The sequence below is a fragment of the Tripterygium wilfordii genome, chromosome 13, assembly GCF_013401445.1.
Source record: "Tripterygium wilfordii isolate XIE 37 chromosome 13, ASM1340144v1, whole genome shotgun sequence".
Taxonomy (NCBI): domain Eukaryota; kingdom Viridiplantae; phylum Streptophyta; class Magnoliopsida; order Celastrales; family Celastraceae; genus Tripterygium; species Tripterygium wilfordii.
The window spans coordinates 16,182,773-16,207,584 of NC_052244.1; the positions used below are offsets into that span (position 1 = coordinate 16,182,773).

General features: G+C 39.3%; 2 protein-coding genes across 3 annotated transcripts; both read right to left on the bottom strand.

Moving 5' to 3' along the window:
* Positions 1–252: 252 nt before the first annotated feature.
* Positions 253–20,924, bottom strand: LOC120013703. Of its 2 annotated transcripts, none has more exons than XM_038865596.1 (35): positions 20,770–20,924; positions 19,571–19,680; positions 19,418–19,479; positions 18,527–18,645; positions 17,992–18,411; positions 17,485–17,606; positions 17,001–17,167; positions 16,837–16,901; positions 16,023–16,751; positions 15,664–15,941; positions 15,141–15,238; positions 14,809–14,994; positions 14,440–14,620; positions 14,150–14,344; positions 14,026–14,069; positions 13,711–13,767; positions 13,390–13,486; positions 13,112–13,284; positions 12,802–13,015; positions 12,580–12,705; positions 12,359–12,448; positions 12,021–12,137; positions 11,817–11,897; positions 11,460–11,567; positions 10,675–10,844; positions 10,396–10,474; positions 10,238–10,312; positions 9,830–9,927; positions 9,612–9,719; positions 8,577–8,634; positions 8,212–8,442; positions 6,786–8,043; positions 5,561–6,649; positions 2,881–5,352; positions 253–2,663 (listed from the first exon to the last, which is right to left on the bottom strand). In XM_038865596.1, the coding sequence occupies exons 2-35, from the start codon at positions 19,673–19,675 to the stop codon at positions 382–384; spliced, it is 11,754 nt and encodes a 3,917-aa protein (XP_038721524.1). In that variant the 5' UTR covers positions 19,676–19,680; positions 20,770–20,924; the 3' UTR covers positions 253–381. The 2 variants fall into 2 exon arrangements, with proteins under 2 accessions (XP_038721524.1, XP_038721523.1); XM_038865595.1 differs by having other exon boundaries at positions 16,023–16,763.
* A 1,265-nt stretch (positions 20,925–22,189) lies between these two features.
* LOC120012173 (acyl carrier protein 1, chloroplastic-like) lies at positions 22,190–24,675 on the bottom strand. Its single transcript, XM_038863473.1, has 4 exons — positions 24,449–24,675; positions 23,475–23,588; positions 22,968–23,090; positions 22,190–22,620 (listed from the first exon to the last, which is right to left on the bottom strand). Exons 1-4 carry the CDS (start codon positions 24,506–24,508, stop codon positions 22,495–22,497), a joined length of 423 nt encoding a protein of 140 aa, XP_038719401.1. The 5' UTR covers positions 24,509–24,675; the 3' UTR covers positions 22,190–22,494.
* Positions 24,676–24,812: the final 137 nt, after the last annotated feature.

The window sequence follows — 24,812 nt, forward strand, 5'->3', positions numbered from 1 at the left end:
ACTATCAATATTGATAGACCTGCAGTTACCAAAAGATACGCAAAGAGAGGAGCACATCTTGGCAGCACTTGATTTGTCCAGGAGAGCAATGTGGCAGCATTTGTTTGGTCCATTTGGCCTTTTGATATTAGCTTAACTTTTTCTGTAATCTGTTGGAGCTGATGTTTATAGTGTCTGTGACGAGTAGTGAAGGGTATGCTATGTTGTGCCTGGTTTCTCTGAGGAGATTGTAGAGGTCCTAGTCCTCGAAACTAGGGTTTATCTTTTCTTTCTTGTTTCACTTTAAATTAAAGTTGTAAGAGACAATATTGATAACAGTAATACAATCTGAGTATTTGTATTCTCTGTTACAACTTGTTCTGAGTAATACAAATCGTTCAATCATTCCTCCAGCTCAACTACATTGCAAGGTGAACCATTACCTGAAGCATCCTCCACAATTTCTTCTTCTGCAGTGAAGGAAGACGAAGGCCCAACTAAATCAACCTTTGATACACCCATTTCACCGCGGTTTACAGCTTCAGACCTTCTGGATTCATCCAGATCGACTGACCTGCAGAGTAGACCCCCAGATAAAACTTCTGTTTCTTTTTCCCCAGTAGCCAGTGATATCGAAGGAGGAACCTCATTATCTGACGCATTTTCGGTCACATTTTCCTCTGTAGCCAGTGAAATTGGAGGAACCCCATCATCGGACATATCTTCAGTCACATTCACAACAGTGGGAGATGTATTCATATCCATCACAGACCCTTTTGATCCATCAACTATTGAGCTATCAAACTTTTCTTCCACAGTTGATGGAGATGCACGCCGAACTGTTTTTTCAGCTACGCCTTTGGGCACCGTGCCACCAGCCAGGGAAGCATCAAATTTATCACCCATTTCAGGTTCAGTCACAGTTGGGGGAGATGCAGGCAGAACCGGTTTTCCTGCTACACCTTTGGGCATCGTGCCACCAGCCCGGGAAGCATCAAATTGATCACCCATTTCAGAATCAGACAATTTAGGTTCCTCCATGGCAGCAGAATCAGACAATTTCACGGGGGAGGACGAGGGCGGGTCAATGCTTTCTATAACATTTTCTGCCAAAGAAACATCCACTCGTGACACATCCATATGATCATCAATTGTGCCTTCAAATCCCTTTAACTCCACTTGTGCACTTGAACTGTTGACCGCACTCTGCCCAGATGAGCCCTCGAACTTTTCGCCCTCTATCATCATTCGAGGTGATGGCAGACACATGTTCACTGATACATCTTTTGGCGCTATCCCCCCAACCTGTGAGGCATCCATTTCATTACCCATCTCAGCTTCAGAACCTTTACGTTCCACCAGTTTAACAGAGTACACATCCAGATCCTTCCACTCTGAGCCGTCAACATCCATTTCATTACCCATCACAGCTTCAGAACCTTTAAGTTCCGCCAGTTCTACAGAGTTGCCATCCAGATCCGCCCGGTCAGAACTGTCAATTTTATTTTCCTCAAGTGGCCCCAAAGTTGGAAAAATGTCATTCTGTGCTTGTGAGATAGTTCTGTTCACAATAACTCCAACCTGCTCTAGGTTCACTCGATCCCCAACATCATCCTCCAATCCCTGAGACTTCTCCACTCGAACTTCACGGTCCATTGAAGTTCTCCCAGAGAAGCCATCAAACTTCTCCTCATCTTTTAAAGGTTCCGATGATAAAAACAACTTTGCAGATACACCCTCTGGGGCCCTATCAGATTGGAAGAAATCCATTTGATCAACCGTCTCGGCTTCAGACCATTTCGGTACCTCCATCACAGAGGTACAAGCTAGAGCTCTTCTGGCTGATCTTTCAGACTCCTTTTCTTCTGTCACCAGGGAGCCTGAAGACACATCAATGTTCTCTGTAATATTTTGCTGGAGAAGGCTACCCACATTAGAAACAACTGTTCGTTCACCTACTTCATATTCCAATTTTTGGGGAACTTGCTCCAGGGAACAAGGGAGAACTTTCTGCATAGCACTCACCGATTTAGAGGGTTCTATTTCCGAAGCATCCTTACTACTTCCATCCTCTACCTGCAGCTGAGTTACTGCTTGAGCTTCTGATTCCTCAGCAATATCTTTCAGTGGCGAGGGATGTACTTCCAACAAAATTTCCCCTGTTTGCAGAACCTCAACATGATCACACTCAGCAGGCTTCAACTCAGTCCCAAAATGGCCGATCGGAATAACCTCAGCATCAGCAGATTTAATAGATTCATCATCAGGCCATGATGCCGTTGCTTTCAAGGGATTATCAACAGTATTGCAAGCCCCAGCACAACTCCCTGAACCGTCCACGTCCAGCAGAAAGCTGACTTCACCTCTGCTTTCTCTGGCATTAAGAGAAACTGTAGGACTACCTGTATCGACAATGGAAAGTTTCCTAGAAACTATCATATCACTAACAGAACCAACAGCCTTTTCGCTAGCAAGAGTGGAAGTATCAGTTTTGGAAATGGAGACCTCTACAAAATCAAGACTTCTGTCCATCTCTACCTCTGCATGAGCTTCAGGTTCAGATAGCTTTTCAGAATTGTTTGTTGGAGGGTTAATAACTGGCATAGATGCTTCCACGGTTGATACATCTAAAGATTCTTTATCCTCCAATTGTTTGTTTCTGGAAACCTCCACTATTCTCTCACCTGATATAAGTACACAGAAAATGGAAAATTTTATACATCATTTTGAGTAGAAATAAAGTTTGGTTTATTTTGATGCTCTGTGCTAACACAATACCCACAATACCAAGGCAACAAAATTAGGCATGTTATGCTTGGTATGCACAGATGGGATAGCATAAGTGAGGAAGTAAAATGTCAAAAAGCAGTTCGCAGAAAAATAAAAAGGGGTCATTAATACCTTCGTTTCCAGAAGACTCAACAACTGTATGACCGGCATCAATGGCCTCCACAATACCCAACATGGTTGAGTCTTCACGGAAAAGATTTCTCGAATACATCACGTTTTGAACAGAGCCAGCAGCACTCTTGCTCTCATGATTGGAAGCATCGGTACTAGAAAAGGCAGGCTCACCTGAAATAGGAGTCTTGCTTTCTATTACTTTAGCATCAGATTCACTCCCAGAATGGTATACGTCTGTTTGCATTGAAACATTATCAAGTAGTATTGCAGTTCCCGAACTTGGCATAGACGAAAGTGATTCATCCTCAGGAATTTCGTCTCTGACGACTTCCACAGGTGCCTTACCCGGCACACAAACAGCAGGGGCAACGGTTCCTTCATTCCCAGAAGTCTCTTTTTCCTCAGTAGCCAGTGATATCGAAGGAGGAACCTCATTATCTGACACATTTTCGGTCACATTTTCCTCTGTAGCCAGTGAAATTGGAGGAACCCCATCATCGGACATATCTTCAGTCACATTCACAACAGTGGGAGATGTATTCATATCCATCACAGACCCTTTTGATCCATCAACTATTGAGCTATCAAACTTTTCTTCCACAGTTGAGGGAGATGCATGCCGAACTGTTTTTTCAGCTACGCCTTTGGGCACCGTGCCACCAGCCAGAGAAGCATCAAATTTATCACCCATTTCAGGTTCAGTCACAGTTGGGGGAGATGCAGGTGGAACCGGTTTTTCTGCTACACCTTTGGGCATCGTGCCACCAGCCCGGGAAGTATCAAATTGATCACCCATTTCAGAATCAGACAATTTAGGTTCCTCCACTGCAGCAGAATCAGACAATTTCACGGGGGAGGACGAGGGCGTGTCAATGCTTTCTATAACATTTTCTGCCAAAGAAACATCCACTCGTGACACATCCATATGATCATCAATTGTGCCTTCAAATCCCTTTAACTCCACTTGTGCACTTGAACTGTTGACAGCACTCTGCCCAGATGAGCCCTCGAACTTTTCGCCCTCTATCATCATTCGAGGTGATGGCAGACACATGTTCACTGATACATCTTTTGGCGCTATCCCCCCAACCTGTGAGGCATCCATTTCATTACCCATCTCAGCTTCAGAACCTTTACGTTCCACCAGTTTTACAGAGTACACATCCAGATCCTTCCACTCTGAGCTGTCAACATCCATTTCATTACCCATCACAGCTTCAGAACCTTTAAGTTCCGCCAGTTCTACAGAGTTGACATCCAGATCCGCCCGGTCAGAACTGTCAATTTTATTTTCCTCAAGTGGCCCCAAAGTTGGAAACATGTCATTCTGTGCTTGTGAGATAGTTCTGTTCACAATAACTCCAACCTGCTCTAGGTTCACTCGATCCCCAACATCATCCTCCAATCCCTGAGACTTCTCCACTCGAACTTCGCGGTCAATTGAAGTTCTCCCAGAGAAGCCATCAAACTTCTCCTCATCTTTTAAAGGTTCCGATGATAAAAACAACTTCGCAGATACACCCTCTGGGGCCCTATCAGAATGGGAGAAATCCATTTGATCAACCGTTTCGGCTTCAGACCATTTTGGTACCTCCATCACAGAGGTACAAGCTGGAGCTCTTCTGGCCGATCTTTCAGACTCCTTTTCTTCTGTCACCAGGGAGCCTGAAGACACATCAATGTTCTCTGTAATATTTTGCTGGAGAAGGCTACCCACATTAGAAACAACTGTTCGTTCACCTACTTCATATTCCAATTTTTGAGGAACTTGCTCCAGGGAACAAGGGAGAACTTTCTGCATAGCACTCACTGATTTAGAGGGTTCTATTTCCGGAGCAACGTTACTACTTCCATCCTCTACCTGCAGCTGAGTTACTGCTTGAGCTTCTGATTCCTCAGCAATATCTTTCAGTGGCGAGGGATGTACTTCCAACAAAATTTCCCCTGTTTGCAGAACCTCAACATGATCACACTCAGCAGGCTTCAACTCAGTCCCTATATGGCCGATCGGAATAACCTCAGCATCAGCAGATTTAAGAGATTCATCATCAGGCCATGATGCCGTTGCTTTCAAGGGATTATCAACAGTATTGCAAGCCCCAGCACAGCTCCCTGAACCGTCCACGTCCAGCAGAAAGCTGACTTCACCTCTGCTTTCTATGGCATTAAGAGAAACTGTAGGACTACCTGTATCGACAATGGAAAGTTTCCTAGAAACTATCATATCACTAACAGAACCAACAGCCTTTTCGCTAGCAAGAGTGGAAGTATCAGTTTTGGAAATGGAGACCTCTACAAAACCAAGACTTCTGTCCATCTCTACCTCTGCATGAGCTTCAGGTTCAGATAGCTTTTCAGAATTGTTGGTTGGAGGGTTAATAACTGGCATAGATGCTTCCACGGTTGATACATCTAAAGATTCTTTATCCTCCAATTGTTTGTTTCTGGAAACCTCCACTATCCTCTCACCTGATACAAGTACACAGAAAATGGAAAATTTTATACATCCTTTCGAGTATGAATAAAGTTTGGTTTATTTTGATGCTCTGTGCTAACACAATACCAAGGCGACAAAATTAGGCATGTTATGCTTGGTATACACAGATGGGATAGCATAAGTGAGGAAGTAAAATGTCAAAAAGCAGTTTGCAGAAAAATAAAAAGGGGTCATTAATACCTTCGTTTCCAGAAGACTCAACAGCTGTATGACCGGCATCAATGGCCTCCACAATACTCAACATGGTTGAGTTTTCATGGAAAAGATTTCTCGAATACATCACGTTTTGAACAGAGCCAGCAGCACTCTTGCTCTCATGATTGGAAGCATCGGTACTAGAAAAGGCAGGCTCACCTGAAATAGGAGTCTTGCTTTCTATTACTTTAGCATCAGATTCACTCCCAGAATGGTATACGTCTGTTTGCATTGAAACATTATCAAGTAGTACTGCAGTTCCCGAACTTGGCATAGACGAAAGTGATTCATCCTCAGGAATTTGGTCTCTCACGACTTCTACAGGTGCCTTACCCGGCACACAAACAGCAGGGGCAACGGTTCCTTCATTCCCAGAAGTCTCGCCAATTCTACTCCTTGACAAACAAGTTTCAGAGAAAATCTCTTTCATCACTCGAGCTACATCATTCACATCAGCAGTCTGAATGCGACCGAAGCCCGGGGGTACAGAGGTTTCTTTTCTTTTGGGGTCTTGACCACCAGGAAAATGCGCTTCAGATGCATTTACTGAAATAGTATTTAATAATTCATGGGGATCAGTCTCATCCTTACTTCTAGGAGCAATGGCTTTACTCCCGGTTGAAGGCAAATGCAATTTTGGGTCCTGACCAGCTGAACCATCAGAAGTAGCAGGTAACACTGATCCATGTTTCCTTCCCCTCCGCTTAGGTGCTTCTACTTTGTTTGGAGCCTTACGACCTTGCCTCCTAGTATGCACAGGCTCAGTAGCTGAAGCAACAGCAAGACTAGGTAAAATTGGCTGCAAGGTAGGAGCAATATTTACAGTAGTTTTACTGGAACCTTCTACAGCATTAGATAGCAATGATGGATTGTTTGAAGGACCAAGAACTGGCGATGTATTTTTCAAATTTGACATAGCTGTACACGACTTATCCTCCGAACTTTGGTTCTTGATCACCTCGATAGCTGTGCTGCTCAATACAGGTCCACCAACCACAGCCACAACTGCATTACCCCGGCGCTCGTCAGATTTAGCTTTCGAAGGGCTATTTTGAGGTGAAACTCCCTTCATCACTAAAGCCACATTATGCAAATCAGTATTATGATTTTGAACTTCAGCAAGATTTGCACATGTAAAAAGTTTTATTTTCAGTAGAAGTTTTAATTAAAATTAATTTCAATAGGAAAAAGACATAAGCATAGTTCTTACCCACGGATCTGGCAGCACTATCATCTGTTGTTGATGAGCTTGTTGGATGCTTTTTCTGTGCTACATGATCTAAATCTTTAGTTGATTGTTTATCTTGAATAGCCACATTTCCAGCGGCCAAGTCTTCACCAGCAAGCTCCTGGATGACATGCATTCGGTCCTGAGCATCATTCTCATTGTTACTTATCACAGTGCCATTTTTACTGACAAAAGAATCCTCAACTTTACTCTTCAATTGCGGATTTGGCTCTGAATTCTGGTCAGCTGATATATTTGGAACTACAAGCAATGTGGATTCCTGTTTCCTTCCTCTGCGCCGAGGTGCTCCTGCTCCACTCTGAGTCTTTCGGCTTTGCCCCTTAATTTGAGAAGGAGCTGAAGGGCAAGAAGGAGAGGACTGAGGAATGGGAGCAACAGAAGGAACTATAGAGGTCGGTTGAGAAATCAAAGCAATCCCAACACCAGAGTGATGACTGGTTCCAGTCATACCATCTACAGTAGAAGAAAAGGGTAAAACATCAGGACAGGGGGTCGTAGGAATGCTAGAACCAGTTCCACTGATGGCAAAGGCTTCGGTGTTTGATGAATTGACAGTTCCACTCAGTGATTGCTCATTCATCTTCAGATTAGCAACAGCTGAACCATCAGGAGTAGCCGGTGGTAGTTGCTCCTGTCTCTTTCCCCTACGCCTTGGTGTATGTCCCCCACTTTGAACCCTCCGATTTTGTCCCTTTGACTGCACAGGTACAGGAGGACAAGAAGATGGGGTTGGATGAGATCCTGAAAGAATAGGGACAGTAGGCTGAGAGATGGGAACAATCCCCATGCTTGAATGAGGCATTGTTCCACCTATACATTTCTCCATTGAGGTGCCACCAGAAATAGGTGAAACACTATGCTCTGATGCTTTCTGTGACCCCAGCTCAACTTTGTCAGTGCCAGAAGGTGCTGATGACAGTGGTGCTGCAGCTGAATATCTAACTGAAGTTGCTCTTCTTGGTCTTCCACGACCCCGCTTAGATGGTGTTACTTCTTGGGTCTGCTGCACTTGCAAAGGCTCCATAGTCATAGTTTGTGGTTGGGGTAACAAAGTTGAAACATGAGGTTCTGCACTGTCAACAGTCATCATAGACCCTTTAGCATCTCTTGGCAACGTCTGCTCAACCACTTCTTCTTTCAACTTTGGGGATCCAGGAGAGTCAGCCTGGCACAGTTTTTCAAATTCCTCCTCAGTCCACTGCTCTTCATAGGAACGCACCTGATAAGTGGGAACAAAAAAATTCAAGATTAAAAGAAATGGAAAAATCCATTCAGATAGATGAATAATTGCAAGTACATTAAAAAATGTAGAAAAGTGAATAGATCAAGTCAACAAATTGCAGTAAGCACATGCACACATCAGAAGAAACTAATATAACTAACAAACCTCTCTTGCTCTTTTGCCCCTTCCATATTCCCGAGTATCAAGGGCTCCAAGTTTCTCGCCCTTCCGCTTTGCCCCAGGGTCAGATGCTACCACAGCTTTTGGTGCATCAAATAATTTAAAAACTTCATAGAATTCTTTTAAATCATCAGTAGTAACAAGACGAGAAGGAAGGGGAGGTAGAGGCTCAGAACCATCTATTCTCTCTCCCAATACCAACTTTTTCCATGCAGCCTGCAGAATTATGAGTTTGGGTAGATCACTAAGTTGCTCATGCATATAAGCAATTAGCCACAAATTCATGCAAATTTATCCAGTAAAAGATCCAACAGACTACCAACAGCATGTGCAAATCCTAATATGCCTACCATCTCTTCTTCCCGCCTTCGTTTGTCCACTGATTCAAATACATCAATCTCTGACTCGCTGCATCATACAGACATTAATAAGATATAGATTGATGGTAAAATTAAGGAGAAAACAAAAATGTAGGGGGAGTTACAGAAACCAACAAAAACTGCAATTCTTATTTCAAGTGAAGGCATAAAATAAGACAAGCAACAACATAAGGGCTGAAAATCAACGACCAAACAATGGATAAGCAATTCCAGGAATCTATCACGATTCAAGACTTGCAACGAGAGACAGAAACGTGGCATGGACAAGACAAGAAGATGCATCCTAAAGGGAAAATAAAAATAAAAATCCAGCACTAATGGGGCAGGAACTTAACACATGCACACACTGGGGAAAACAAACAATTATGTTCAATTGTGAAGACCAAAGAAATCAAGCATATTCTTTCTGAGGTCCCCTACAACAGAATCCTTTTCAACCACCATGCAATGTTATAAAATTTTCATCTATTAGATATTTTTCCCAGAAATAAAAGGTGCATTTAGAGAAGAACTAGTTAGCCATGGTTTACAGAAGTAAATTATTCTCAAATCTCAATCCACCAAAATATCCATTTGGATTCAACTTCATATATGATAAAAATTTAACACACACCAACCTAGAGCTGTGTCTGTGATTCTTAGTTTCAGAATATACAATCATATCACCCATTAATTGCAGAATACCAGATAGGTGCACAAGAAGGTTCCCTATGGATAATAACTAATATTCAAGGAAGAATGGAGGGATGAAATGGGTCTATCCAGGTAAGGTTGTATCTTATTATAGAAAAAGGGCAACACAACTATTGAACACAACCGCAATTATCTATATAGGACCCCACTCTTTCAAAAAACACTTCCACCAACATCTGCACAATCATTATTTTTTCCAGCCATGGGTATATATGCCTAACCTTTAGATATATAATTATGAAATGTTCTGAGTTTTTATGGTTACCACGACAATGCACCAGTCAGAAACATTTAAGTCCAGAGAAAGCTTACTTGCGAGCCAAGACATCGTTTAGAGAATCATCATCTAATACAGGGGCATCTTCCTCTTTCTTAGACTCCCGCAGGAGGGACTCCAAGTATTCCCTACGATCTTCAGCACTGTAACAAAATTGTATCAGTAGTAGTACTCTTAAAGGTCAATTCAAAACTTTTGGACCCATTTGTATCTAAATCTGGCAAATACTTTCCAGACAAATATCTACATTCACCTTGTGTTATTATCAAAAAATCCGGCAGTAATACTCTGATTGGCAACTCCCAGTTTGTGCTCAGCTGCAGCTCTGACTTGTTCCTCGACTGTTTTCACCTTTTAATAACACAAAAATTAAAGATACATTAGGTAACCAAATAAAAAAATGTGAATATTAAAGACACTGGGGAAAAGCACATAAAACAAAAGTACCCATCAATGAAATGTGTTAACACCGCATAAAATGCCTCAATATGACATCCAAAGTTTTTCAACCCGTACAATTTGAAATTTGAATAACCAAGTTTCTCTCATTCATATAACTTCCCCAAATTGCTCCTTGGTGGAGAGTTCAAAAGTGGGAAGCTGACAGTCAACATATACCAAGATTCCTTCGTTTCAACAAACAACCAAGGAAAGTACTCACTGTTTCAAAACGAAGAACAAGCACTTCCCTCTTTTGACCAATCCTATGAGCCCTTGCTTGCGCTTGTAAATCAACCTGGCAATATTAACAAAAAATTAAATTCAGAGTTGATAATTACCATGGCAACGATATCAACTGGACCATAGTTTCATAATGACCTGAGGGTTCCAGTCAGTGTCAAATATGATGACTGTATCGGCTGCTTGAAGATTTACTCCAACACCACCTGCTCGAATGCTGATGAGCATATATATATGGATGTCAGCAAAATAAAAACTAGTTCAGCACAAGCACATCCAAAACAATTACTCACAAATCAATGCCCCAAAAGAGCACTTATAAATTACTAACAAGCACACCAATATTACAAGAGTGAAATACGAATAATAGTTGTCAAGGTTAATAAAAGTTGGTAGCTCATCGGCCTTCAAAATTACCTGAGCAAAAAGATAAAGTAGGGCGAATTTGGTTTATTAAATTTATCAATAAGCGGACCACGATCATTCCCAGACGTATGCCCATCCAACCGAAGGTACTGATACTGTTTGAAGGTGAGATACTCCTCCATAACATCAAGCAGCCTGGTCATTGTGGAAAAGAAAAGGACCTGAAAGAAGATAGCAGAGCACATAACATAAATCAATTATGTTATGGACTTTTCACTTGCAATTGCACTTATTTAAGAACAACGAGCAAAATCCAGAAGAACCTTAACCAGTTATTAAAGTAATTCCTCAAAGTCAAAGCAATAATTTGAGACATGACACCAGAACCAAATTATGAAAATGCCTATAAATGAAAGTGAGTGGAAAATGGATAAACCAATTTAAAAAATAGAACAATCTACCAAAAAACTGTAAGTTGTAACATCATAAAGCATTCAATGGATTTTAGCATTAATTAATTAATAGAATCTTGAACCTTTATAAAACAAAAGGAAATGAAACCTCGTTCAGAGCATCCTTCACGAAGTACAAACTTCAACAATTATGGCAAAACGTCAAATATGAATTAGAATCCATTAAAGAGTTATTTGTAAAGCATACAGCATCAAATTTTCCACGGCCACCTTCACTGTTGTCCAATGGTAAGGGGGATTACCATCGACCTACTAGTTGCAAGTGTTCGAATCCTCAATCACCAGTAAAAAAAAAAAAAGAGCACATCAGACTTTTCACAACTTTTAGATTTTGATATTGCCAGAGACATGGCATTTTCATACCCGATGGTCTGTCGCCTTCAGTTTAGGCAGTAATCGATCCAACATCTCAAGCTTCCCACAAAGTCTGAGAACTGGTGGCAGATAATGCTTGGGAATTAAATTATCAACCTACAGAAGATGATACAAAAACATTGACATTAAAGTTAGAAAGGAACTATCAGCATCCAACACATCAAAAACAAAGTCAAAGTCCGGATCCCCAAATCAATGAAGGAAAGGAAAGAAATTAAGATACTACTCTTCATAAAGCTTGAGGAAGGAAGCCATTTTGTAAAAAAAAAAAATTCCCCTCCTTAACCTTCCATGATTCATTTATAAATATTGAATTTCAGCCTACGTAGGGGGAAAAAAGCATGCCTCCTCTGCATGAAGCTGGCTGAGATATGGGTGATTGCATATATTACGAAGCTCCATGACAGAGTTGTGCACAGAACGAGCCTGAAAAAAGGAATATTATGAGGTTAAATGACACATAAAGGTAATAGTATGACATCCATAAATTATTTGTGGCTGTAACTTTGAATGATACGTCATATGAGTCAATAAATAAGCAGGCTGAACCTTGGAATTTCCGATTGAACCAAGATTTTCTTCCACCCTCTTCATCAAAAGCTTTTGGTATGCAGATGCCTCACATCGTATAAGTCTCTCAATCTTTTCCGGCAGTTGATTTTCAACCTACCAAATATATTTTGAGAACATATTAAAAGAGATCATAGAAGAACAACTTTCCGACACAATAATTGATGAAATAAAGTCAGAGAATTTTTGTTCTCCAAGATGTGTTGCTATAAGTCTATAACCAGTACGCAGAAAATCAATTAATTCTCAACAGAAAAGTCCTCCAAGGCTCCAACTCTACAAAATGTAACAATATGAATCATATAACTATTAAGGACCTTTTGTTTCAATCTACGAAGTACAAATGGTCGAAGAACTTGATGAAGACGGTTTATGATCAACAGATTCTCCTCCTCAGATAGCAAGGCCTTGTCACAAGGAAGTAACAGGTTAGGAGTTTTCAATATAAACAAATTCACAATAATGCAGAATGAGAAAAAGAGGTTTACTTTGGAGGAATGCATCAGTATCTCAATAAGAGAACAAAAAGAAAGCTTACCTCATCAGCAGAGTTGTCACCATTACCCTCAAATGGCTTGTTGAACCACTGAGAAAAATCCTCTGATGAATTAAATATATTAGGTAACAAAAAATTAAGCAGTGCCCACAGCTCCTCAAGATTGTTCTACATAAGAGAGAAAATTAAGTGAAACAATAGGCCTGTCAAATTCCAAGAGTCAAGGAGAAACAAACGCATACAAGAATCAGCAAAGCCTGTAACCTGCAGAGGTGTTCCAGTTAACAGCAATCTATGAGAGCTGCGATAGTGCTTCAATTCAGCATTCAACTTGCAAGAAGCATTCTTTATTCGATGGCCTTCGTCAATTATAATATAATGCCAATGAACTTTACTCAGTTTTGGTCTATCATGCTTGTTCATCAGATACTCATATGTAGTCAAAAGTACATTGAACTTCTGATGCAAAATTCTTTCCCTGCAGTGAAAAGGAGCGGCGAAGGTTACAATAATAATGCAGCAACAACAAGTATAAGCAGGGTGGGGTGGATTATTTGAGTTCATGGATCATTACTTAAATAATCTGCGCCTCTCTTCTGGAGGCCCTGAATAGACAATTTTGTGTACTCCAGGGGCCCACAAATTGATTTCCGACTCCCATCCAGGTAAAACTGAAGATGGTACAACAACTAAGAAAGGTCCTCTGTCATTTTTGGTTTCCATCAGATAACACATCAGGGCGATAACCTAAAAATATACACATTAGATTCATCACATGTCAACTAAAGAAGCAAAGAGATAAGAAAGAACGAAAGCCCAGTTTAAGGTCAACAGATTCAGAAGAAACCATACTTGAACGGTTTTCCCAAGGCCCATCTCATCTGCGAGAATACCATTCAAATGGTTGTTGTAAAGTGAAACCAACCATCTTAACCCATTCATTTGGTACCTGGAGGTCAAAAAAAGCACCCTAAGAAAATCTTCTGTCTTCAAATAAGAGAATCAGGACAAAAGCCTTGGGAATAATGTATGATAAAGATATTTCGTATTTCGCCACTTAAAATAAAACAATATCAGGAGAAACTTCATAACACCACTATGCCCAGTGTTATGATTGTACATCGATACTAAACAAGAAAAGGCATAAATTAAAAAAGATAATCTTTCACTTACTCCCTTAATTTTCCACCCTGAAGCGAAGTTGGTTGATCTGTTATATTCTCTTTTATACTGCAAAAAAAGAACAGATTGTGTAAGAATTGAGGGATAAAAGGAAACTATAACAGAAGGGCATCAAGAAAGGTCACATCTGTTATTTGTAAGACAGCATGTCCAATAAACAAGTTTAAAAGTTCTTAAAGAGAAACTTAATGGAACCGAGAAAGCTGGCTGGCCCTAGTTACAACTTACTATGATCACCACTCTCAATCTTTATGAAAAAGCTAACATAATGAACCAAGTAATATAAGATAAATTAAACAACTATACCTGTGAGCCATGAAGTAGTACTTTTCATTGCTTTCCATATAATGCTGCAAAGGGGATTAACAATAAAAAAATGAGCAAATAATACAAAACAAGTACAACAAATTGCAGAAGTTGAAAATCTTACCTTGGCCTGGTCACTTTCATCTTCGTTCTCAGCAATAGTTTCATTCTTTTGGACAGTACTTAAAGTTCTCGTCTCATCCATATCATTCTCAAAGTGACTTCCAATAGTTTTTGCCTCCTGCAGCCTAGATCCAAGCTTCTGGAGATACTTCTCTGTCTCTTTCAGCAGTTGCTTAACACGATCTGATTTAGCATCCTAAGCAATTTTTAAAAAAGTGTTAACAGGGAATGGAAAAACAAAGCAAGTCCGCACCTATACCTTGATTAAAATATATAGGACTCCAATCAAACCTGCACCATCCGCAAATAACCCTCAACGTCATTGATCTTTAGTAGATTAATCTTCTCACGCTGAATTCTGTCAATCTTCTCACGATGAAAACGTTCTTTTCGTTTGTGGAATTCCCTCACAAATTTATTGAAACCCTTCCAGCGTTCTCTCTTAATTTTGAACACATCATCCAATCTTTCCCTAGAATTCCAGTTTGCAAGCAAATAAAAGGAAATATAAAACTTACCAAAAAAAGAAAAGAATTCTAAATTGTTTTCAACAATACTTATTTGGGAGAGAGAAAATCTGAGCCCCAGCACAACACACTAGAAAGGGGGCGAGAGCGGAGAAAATATATAGTTTAAATTAACAGATAAAGCACAACATACTTGTGAACTTCTATTTCACCAAAGAACTCCTTCTGCCTTTCACGAATTATCTTCTGCCGCTCTTCCTTCATTTTCTGCTCAAATTTTTCAAGTTGTTTTATCCTTCTGCCATGTTTGTGTTTCTTATATGATTTCAAGCGATCCATATCATTTGCAATCGGCTTAAAAAAGTCATTCAGAAAATCACTGCCCAAACAAAACATGGTCAGCATTAGCACATGTATTGTAGTCAAGGAACCATCACAATCATATCAGGTCTTCAAGTCGAACACTCTGCTTCAAGTCAATGACCAGAAAAATACACTAAAAAAAGAAATAAAAAGATCAATGACCTCCGCAGACGTCGTTGGAGCTCCAACAATTGCAATTTCTTTAATTCTATCACACTCTTAGTTCTTGCAGATATATCTTCGGATGAGCTCACATTTTCCTGTACAATAAGAACAAAAGACCAAAAATAAAGTACGTGCAAGATCAAATATAAGATCAACCATAAATCTGTGTCAATTCGTCTTGCATGCCATCACACAAAAAGGAACATAAACAATCAAAATTGAATACCCGGTATCTAGGCTCCCGCAACAGAGACAGCTCCAGGAAAGTAATTTGGTATAACATAGAAGATAACATAGAATTGTAGTGTAAAACAATGCACCTAATTAAATAAATTTTAAATATAAAAAACTAAACTTAAAATGTAAATCAACATTTTTTTTCTTCCTTCATTTACCCACAAGCAACTTTTAGACTTGAAAAAACCAATTTTCTCAACAAAGGAACAATTATCAATGATGCATTACCAACAAACCAACAACAAGAAGTATTATCAACATCAGTAGAAATTCTATAACAAACCTTTAACTTGTCAAAACAGGTCGCAATCCTTTGTTGTGTTTTCCGCTGTTTCAAAACCCAATTTCGCTCAAGTAAGAGTTTCTTTTTCTGCTGGTCCATTACCCATTTCTCTAACATGGTGTACTTTGGACAAGGTGGAGAATCAGCGGATATAGACTTGTCTCCTTCATCTGGTTCAGTTGTAAACAACGTTCCATGTTTCAATGCATTGTCAACGGGGACAACTTTGCACCCATCCGCAATATACCTTTTTTGAAGTTCAGAAAAACTCGGATCATCTGCATTACATTATTCACAGCATCAGCTTCACCAAGAGCTATTAAAAATCATATAGTTTGGCTAAAGAATATGTTTCTCACCCTGAGGCATGTGTTTCATCATCTCATTACCATCCCTTGCTGGGAGTGGCCTCTGATTATCATTTACGATACCTGATATAGATTTCCACTGCTCTCTAGGAGTGAAAGAAGTAGAATGACTATCAGCATATTGTTTTCCCAATAAGCTACTGTTATTAAGACCTTGAAATGGATTAGAAGCATTTTCCTTCCTTTCTGGTCCAAACTCATGCTGAGCAGAAGAGGACAGTGAAGGTGCCCTGGAGACTTCATTTTGACACCCAATTCCAGTCCAGCTAACAACTTCAGTGTTCACTTGCTTATTGATGGCCATTACAGAACCTTGGTCAGTCCCTTCCACAGAGTTACCGGCAGCCATGATTCCGCATTCACTCACCACATCAGGCTGCTGTAACGTTTTAGTTATAAATCCCCGTGATTCTATTGGTTCTTGGTTCTGCATTTCACTATCCAGTTTTCTCATACCCAGAATATGTTTCCTTTCATCACCAATCACTGAGGTCTCAGGAGATGGGCTGTTTTTGTCCACTATTTTTGAAGTCCCAGATTCCTTCAGCAATACATCAGCATCCGACGACTGTCCAGTAGATGAAATGCCTGGAGGGATTTTATCAGTGTCCCTCGCACTATTTAGCCTTCCAAATGGTATAACAGCTTCAGAAATGCCACTTGGCTCATTGGAAGATTGTGCCTTTCCTTTATGGTCAGTTAGCTCTTTGCAAGGACCCTCTGTATTGCCACCTGTTCATTATCAAGAACGAACTGTAAAAATATAAGAATGTGTGCGTGAAAAGTACAGACAAATACTAGTCACCTTCTTTAGGAAAGATGCTTCCGAGCGCAATTTCCAGATGCAACTTCTTTGGCATCAAACCGTTTCTACAAGTACAAAAACACTAGCATAAATGGACAAAATCCAACACTTGAACTGCAGAATTTGCATAAGGCTAAACAGATTCCCAAAAGAGGACCATGTACCTGAATCCTAAAAAGACAAGGCATTGGGCTCTAAGCTGCCTCAACTGGTGTTCTTTGAAAGGCATGCCAGACAATGCCGGAGCCAGGGAAAGAGGAGCCTTTCCTGCATCTCTTGGAATTGAGGATCTAAGCAAAGGCATTTCTGCATTGCTTGCTTGTCTCCCACCCTAGCATGAAAAAAAATATCAGACGAAAACAGCAGGCAGCATATATACAGAAAATTTCAATAGCATGATTCAGATAATTCTATAAGTAAGAATGAGATCTTTGAGATGAACAACATCAACCAGTCATAGAAAAAAAATGCACTTCTAACGAGAAAAATAAGAAAGCAAGTCAGCAGTTAAGAGAAAAATATCCTATATAGGGCTCTTTGTGTTGAATCAGCTTAGAAAGAGAAACCAACAAATGTAATCTAGAAAAATGTAGCTGTTTCCCCATATGAGGGTTTTGGGGTTTCATGAGGTGATGGGGAAGTCCGTACCTGAAATATCTTATTTGCATCCGCAGATGCAGCGGAACTCCCATCATCATGCTCCAATGCCTTTCCGGAAGAAAAAGTCGTTGATGAGCGAGATGTGACGGGCATCCCACCATGACCCCGGCCTAAAACACAGATAATTACAAATGACATGATCATTCACTCTTTGAAGATCTTCCAGGCTCAAACCCAAGCCTAAATTTTTTTCAAACATCGCACTTATCATTCATTGATTACAGTTATGTGCTTTATTAAAAAAGCGTGAAATCATATAGGAAACCAACTGGACAACAGAAGCTCTTCAGAAGGACACATTCAACCCCGGGGGATCTAGAATAAGGATATCACAAAATGGCACTGCTTATGTTTGCTGAACAAAACAGTTTATGGTGACATGAGCCCATCTTGCTCACTCTAGTAGTAAATTTCATGCTATCACCACAAAATATAAACAGAAAATGCTACATGAGGCCACTCTTTACGACCAGATTAAAGTTTGCATATGCTCACCACTTTCTACTGATTTCTCAACTTTGTTCATTTTTCCTTTCCTTAGATTGCCAGCATCATTTTGAATATCCCCTTGTTGTGCACGGTCAAGAAAAGGTTCTGAAGCTAATGATGAATCGCCCCTCTTTCTCTTGGCTGCAGACTTTTTACCATCCTTTTGATTTAGCTTTTTGTCCCAAGTACCTGGATCACGCCTTTCTTGTGATTGTGAATTGGCAGACCTAGTGTCCAAACTGGATGGACTCTCATGATCAAAGGACTGAACGATCCTATGAGCTCCAGATCCTTGAAAACCATCATGTCCCCCGCTAACTGGGCCAATATGTGGCCTGCTAGAAGAAAACGGGTCACCTTTGGAAGTATCATTTTCAGCCAAGCGTGCATTTGGATCTTTGGTGACATTGATTGGCTGAGAAGATCCTACAATAAGCCACTCAAATTTTTTAATGGCAAATCATGAGGCTGTGTAAAAATATAAGCACTTCTATAAAACTACACAGTATGCAGATACAAAGGCAGCCATCAAGTATTGCACCTGCTGCATATTGTGCCGATGCAGAATCCACCATTTGACTTCCTCCGGTCAAAGGAAGGCGTGATGACTTCAAAGCCTCAATATCAAGTCCATGTTGATTAATAACAGTCTCCATGGCCCTTGAGTTAAATGAAAATATAAACACCGTCAGAAACAGAGGGATGAGACATAAACGTGGTGTAAACCCTAGAAAGGATTAATATATGAGAAAGAAAAGAATAACTGCAGCCAAACCAGAAAGAAATGAAGAGAAGGATAATGTCAAAGTGCAAGAAAATAAAAATCTATAAGTTAACTTAGGTGTTTACCTATCTAAGTTAAGTAGCAGGTTTAAGTTACAGAATCCAGTTTGTGGCTGTATAGCTATTATGTGAAAAACAAAACATCAAAAAAAAATTGTATGTTCAGTGTCAGATCACGAGACCAAATTTGTAGCCTTTCCAATGGCGCATATTAGGTATGAAATAGCAGATCAAGCCCTGAGTATCAATGAAGCAAAAATATTTAAGCTCAACCCTTGCTTCTCCAGAAAAAAGAAAATCTGCGGTTGCTTTTCAACGGTTGGAAGTTAATTTTTATTGTGAACAATTTATTGTCAAGTTTGTTCTCCCAACATTTGGGGAATAGCATTTTCATTTCAAACAATGATCATTCAGTTATTCAAATATTCAATTGACTTCCCTCTGAAAGTTCTTTTGTCAATGGGGGTTCTTGTTTCTTTTTCTTTCATTTTGGTGGGGGAGGGAAGGGGAAGAGGCGGGTTTTTTGAGAGGAAATACTTTAATCTTTGACTCCATTAACAGGAATTACTAAATCAATGGTCCACCTAAACAGAATTCCAACAACTATTTGAAACCAAAAAAAAAATTGATTTCATCAAAAGCCTTTTACCTTGATATCACTTGATAGGGCATTGAATGCTCCTTCCCACTGGCTTTCATGTGTTGCAATATCTGAAAATTTTATGAAATAAACATTGTCAAATAAGATATGCGCGAATTTCAAGCAGTAGAACAACGAAGAACATCGATTCAATAAACTAACCACGTGGAGTTTTGTAGCCAATCTTGCTGGCTCATCCTTGGAATCTTGAATGAGTTTCTGCAGAAACTTTGCCGCTTCCAACTCAACATTATGCGAAGATGCCATCTCATCTGAAGTACAATGCAATTCCAAAAATAAATAAATAAAATATAGGTATGTCCAAGCATATCAAACTTAAGTCTACCTTGCTTTACCACAATTCAACATTGTGAAGTGCGGTGCTTTGATAAATATTTGGAACGCTTATGATTGCATAACCTTCTTTGTGACACAACAAATAGATAAAACGTAAAGTTGCTTTTATGAAAAATATGCATTGATGAACTCACATACTTGATTCCCTTGTCACCGAGCATATGGAAAATTAATTTAGAGAGATATGTTTCTCATTCTAGGAAAGCAGTTATCAACAAAGCATACACCAATAGTCAATATTGGCGTGTATGAGAATGCCCACTGACTCATTCATCAAAGTCTTAGGGGTGAAAAGGGGAAAGAAAAGGCATCCATTTTGGTGGAGTGTAACAATGTTATCCGAATCTAAGTGACTTAGAACTGCAATTTATGAATAGAATGAAAAATATATATATAAATCTAAACCGTCAAAAAACCAAGCCAAAACATAAATTTCTTACACAAACAATAAACATTCCTAGAAATACCAAAAGTGTTAACAATAGTTTCATCCAAGCTCTTCAATTCAAAGAAAAGAGGCACATATGACCTTTTAGACTTCTTTAATGACGCCGAGTCAACCTATTAATGATTCATGGATTTTCCAATCTTTATCTTGATTCATTTAACGCAACAAGTCACAATTATCCTCCATTCAACAGAGTTCCTGCAACCGATTGCAGGAGTTTCCAAATATATATGGACACATATACCCACAAATTGGACATGGAGACCAAAAAGAAAAGGAAGTTTGGGGTATGTTTCAATAATTGCTCCAACTAACTTAAAGTAGTTCATCAAAAAAAAAAAAAAAACTGAAGTATATCATATTCGGCTCCAAAACTACATCCGTTTCAGCTGAAACGTAAACCAAAAGTCCAAATCGGTAACAGTTACAAAAATTATAACAACAAACACAGTATCGCAGGAAATTTTAACCACTTCCCAGGAAAAAGTTTCTGCGAGGAAACAAATAGAACATGCGATGCCGATTATCAACTGCAGAAGCGTAAAAACTAGGTTACCTGATCGGAGATCCGACCCGATAACTTGCTGAGAGTGCTTGTTCGGTGAGCTAGCTACATAGACTCCGAGAGAAGAATAGCTAGCACGGATGTCGTAAACCCTCACAAGGAAATGAATTACAGAACTCTTCGACAAGGTGCTTTATCTCGGACGTGCCAGTACAATGCGTGTGACCTTTCTCTTTTTCAGTGAATTTACAGCTACACCCTCAAGACTGATTGTAACGTAAACATAAAACGATGGCGTTTTCAAACTATTGTTTTCCACATGGTTTCTATCCTGAGTCAGCATTCCGGTGTTGACTCCGGCGAAAATGCTGACGTGGCATCCATGTGATTATAAAATAAAAAAAAAACTCGTCGGAGTTCAGATGACACGTCAGCATTTTCGTCGGAGTCAACACCGAAAAGTTGACTGAGGAGAGAAACCATGTGGAAAATAATAGTTTAAGGATAAAATGAAGAAAAAAAATAATTTAAGGACATAATAGAGAAAAATGTGATAGTCTAAGGACATATTTAATATTTTAGCCGTTTATGTTTCATAATTTTGTAGTCTTATTTTGCTTGGTATATTTTTTGTTATTTAGAACAAAAATAAATCAAACTTTTTTTCCGACTTAGGCATAAAGAAGAATCTAGTGAGAATTCAATTCTAAACTAATGCAGTTATTTCCAAGTGATTTGCATTGGACCCAGTTGATAAGAAATGTTTATCTTCAAGGGGTTTTGCGTTCAACACTCATGAAATGCAAGACTTGATTGAGGAAACCTTGTTCATTGTCAGTTAATACCATGTTGGGTTTGTGGTGACGGACTGACCATTTGGATAATAATTATGACTCAAATCAAATATTTTTCAATAGAAGAGTGCTCCTCTAGTGCAGATGAGTACTCTTATAATCATGCCCCATAGAGCTCTTATAATCATGCCCCATAGAGCTTTGCTACGCTAAATCACCTTGCTCATCTTTAAAAAAAAAAAAAACCATTTGTTAACTACACTTCAAGTCGCCTTTTGCTATCCTTTTTTACCAAAAAATGTTAATGAACCTAATAGTATTAGAGTGGAGTTGGATTGAGGTATTTCGGGGAGGGGAAGGGAATGGAAGAGAAGAAAAGAAGACAAAGGATTGTAAAAAAATTTTGTGCACACCGACTTAATGACTCAAGTTTAGATCCATATGAAATGTCTAAAAAGACAAGTTTGTATAATGTTGTTATCGGTTAAAAATATAAATAAATTATAAACAATTTCAGTGCGAAATTAACTGAAAATACAACCAAAGACCCAATCAGGTTTAGAGAGGGGGAAACCAATCTTATGTGCAACGCAACATTCCCTACAAAACCATTTCCATAATGTGGTGTGGATCCCAATCAAATTTTCTCTAGTATCCAGGTTTGTGTAGAATAAGGCTCCATGACCAAGGCCAACATATATCATTGCAAACCTAACAATAACTTATTGTTTAACATAACTCACTTTCAAGTTTCAAGTAATGAAGACAACAGTAGAATAATTATTAAAACACAGGACATTTATCACAGACTCAAACTAAACAATTTCACATACAACAACATTTGTCAAAAGGAGCCTACAAGCTTTTCCAGAATGCTTATGCTAGTAGCAAAATAAGCACCAAACAAACTGAAAATATGAAAGGATCCACTACTAGAGAAGTTCATTAAGAGCTCTCTCACTGACTCCCTCTCCAAACTAGTTTAGGCCTTCTTCTGGATCATGTCCTCGATCAGATCTGCCGCCTCCAGCACATTGGTGATCTGCTGCGCGCTATCTTCTTCGACAGTGACATCAAATGCCTCCTCAAGTGCCATCACAATCTCAACCTACAAAGAACCACTAACATAAGTATACAGCAGATGGAATAACCATCTTCTTCCAGAGAAAATCTTCCCTAAAGAAAAGGCAGATGTGATGTTGAGATTTAAAAAACCAGTCAAATTTTATTGCATTTCATAAATAAAGATGAGCTCTTATTGAAATTTACAGGCAATAAAACTCATGATTACGTTGAAGAAATGTGAGGTCTACCAATCTAATACTTCAAAACCTACTTCCCTTCTCATTTACATAAAATGTCTCAACAAGAGTAGACTTATTTAATGAAAGAAGCTGCAATAACAAACTAAGAATAGACTAAACGTAAGACATCATAAATGCTAATCTACAGTACCGTATCCAGAGAATCAGCCCCAAGTGCAGCAAACTTTGACTCTCCAGTGAGTTCGGCATCCTCTGCAATAGCCAACTGCTTCCTCACTATTGCACACACCTTGTCCACTGTCTCTGGTTTAGCCTGTTCAAAATAACAGTGTGTTATTGGTGGGTTTCATCGTCACATATGTGCTGAAACTGGGTGTGTAAGAATGAACATGGCAAGTCACTATACCAGACTGCATCTCTTTTACAAAAGATGAAATACTTACACTAAAGACTCAAAAACCTCGGGTCTTAGGCCCCATGTCCCACCACATTTTTACCATGTTACAATTTAAGATTTAGAGAAGTTTTTTGTTCAAATGAACAACACCTACCATGTTCTTACTCGCCAATTGTCATTTCACAAACAAAAGTAGTCAGCATCAAATTAAAAGAACACTAAAAGGCAGTGAACAAGTTATCTCTAACTCAGATGCAACTATAAAATTTAACATTGAACCAAAATTTATAAAAGACATACTGCACAGGACTGTTTGAAGCGATATGATGCAGGCTTCATTGTGAGAGACGGACAGCTTCCTCCACCGAAAGCAAGTGAAACTACATTCACACTAGAGATCCTGTTGCCACGTGCCTGCCCAAAATGGGGAGAGAGAGAGAATAAGATCCATGAAGCAAAATATTAACAGATAGAAACAAAAGACCTTCCCATGAGGCAATCTAATATTTCTCCTCCAATCAACGTGGGCATAATCAAATACATTCGCATCTCTTGCAACTTGACTTTTATGCTCAGAAGCTCAGACTGTCTGCTACAATGTATTACCACACTATTGATCTGAATATGTTCATGTGATTGTTATTGATTTCTTCGCTGCTACGATTATCAACAAATATAATGCAAATTTTATTTTCTTAAGAATAACTAATAATGAATCAGGTTCAAATTTTCAAAGTTCAAAACTTGGAAAAGAAAATTTAGAAGCTCAAAGAGTAGGACATGAGATTATTTGATCTCAGTTCTATTAGATGAACACCCCCACAGAGATGCCACACTTAGAACACTCGATCACCCACTCAAACCCCCTCAAGATTCTCCTGAAAAAAGCTCCTACAAGATGTTAATCCAAACAACCACGCACCTAAACACAATCTTTTTGAATGCATGCACCTAAACACAATCAAACTCGGCATTAAAAGCATAAACAAAGTAACCCAACCCATCTAATCATACACAGCTTGAATAAAACACGGCCAATTTTTTGTGCAATTCATCGTGTGAACATAAATGATTAAGCATTTCCAGTATCGCCCATTATACAATGAAAAATGACACCTGCTTCATTCGAAAGATTTTGTTCTAATCCAGCTTGAGATCCGAACCATTCAAAAAAACCCCCAAACCAAAATGGAGATTCGGCCCAAAAATCATATCACATTGAATCAAAGGAGAGATGTAAAAGAATAGAGAAGAAAGAGAAAGACCGATTATACCTGGGTAGGCTTCAAGGAGAGAGAAGACATGGCAACTGAAGCTCCTGTGACTAATGCCATTGGTGTTTCCGACAAGAACAGAGAGAGATCTGCGATTTGAAAAAGGAGAAAGAGAAGAGACGTGTGAGAGAGAATTGGGGAGGAGAAGACGGAGAGCACGAAGACTGTGTAGCGAATGGAGGCGAGAGTGTCTAAAGACTGCAACGTTTTACAGATGGTGTTTGTTGAGATTTCAGATTTGTTACGCTTTGTTAGTATCGAAATTCTGCCTGTTTGGATCCGGTGCTTTCTATGACCCGGCTAGTGATACGCAAATCCTCTGTTTGGCAGCCAGGGATTTGCACATTTTTACAAAAAAAATAAT

Coding starts and splice junctions, on each gene's coding strand:
- LOC120013703 (XM_038865595.1), bottom strand. CDS start 19,675: ATGGCATCTTCGCATAATGTTGAGTTGGAAGCGGCAAAGTTTCTGCAG. Junction 15,942..16,022: donor GATGAAACACATGCCTCAGG/GTGAGAAACATA, acceptor AATGTAATGCAG/ATGATCCGAGTTTTTCTGAA. Junction 2,664..2,880: donor TGAGTCTTCTGGAAACGAAG/GTATTAATGACC, acceptor TACTTATATCAG/GTGAGAGAATAGTGGAGGTT.
- LOC120012173 (XM_038863473.1), bottom strand. CDS start 24,508: ATGGCATTAGTCACAGGAGCTTCAGTTGCCATGTCTTCTCTCTCCTTG. Junction 23,091..23,474: donor GCTTCAAACAGTCCTGTGCA/GTATGTCTTTTA, acceptor TATTTTGAACAG/GCTAAACCAGAGACAGTGGA. Junction 22,621..22,967: donor GGGCTGATTCTCTGGATACG/GTACTGTAGATT, acceptor GGTTCTTTGTAG/GTTGAGATTGTGATGGCACT.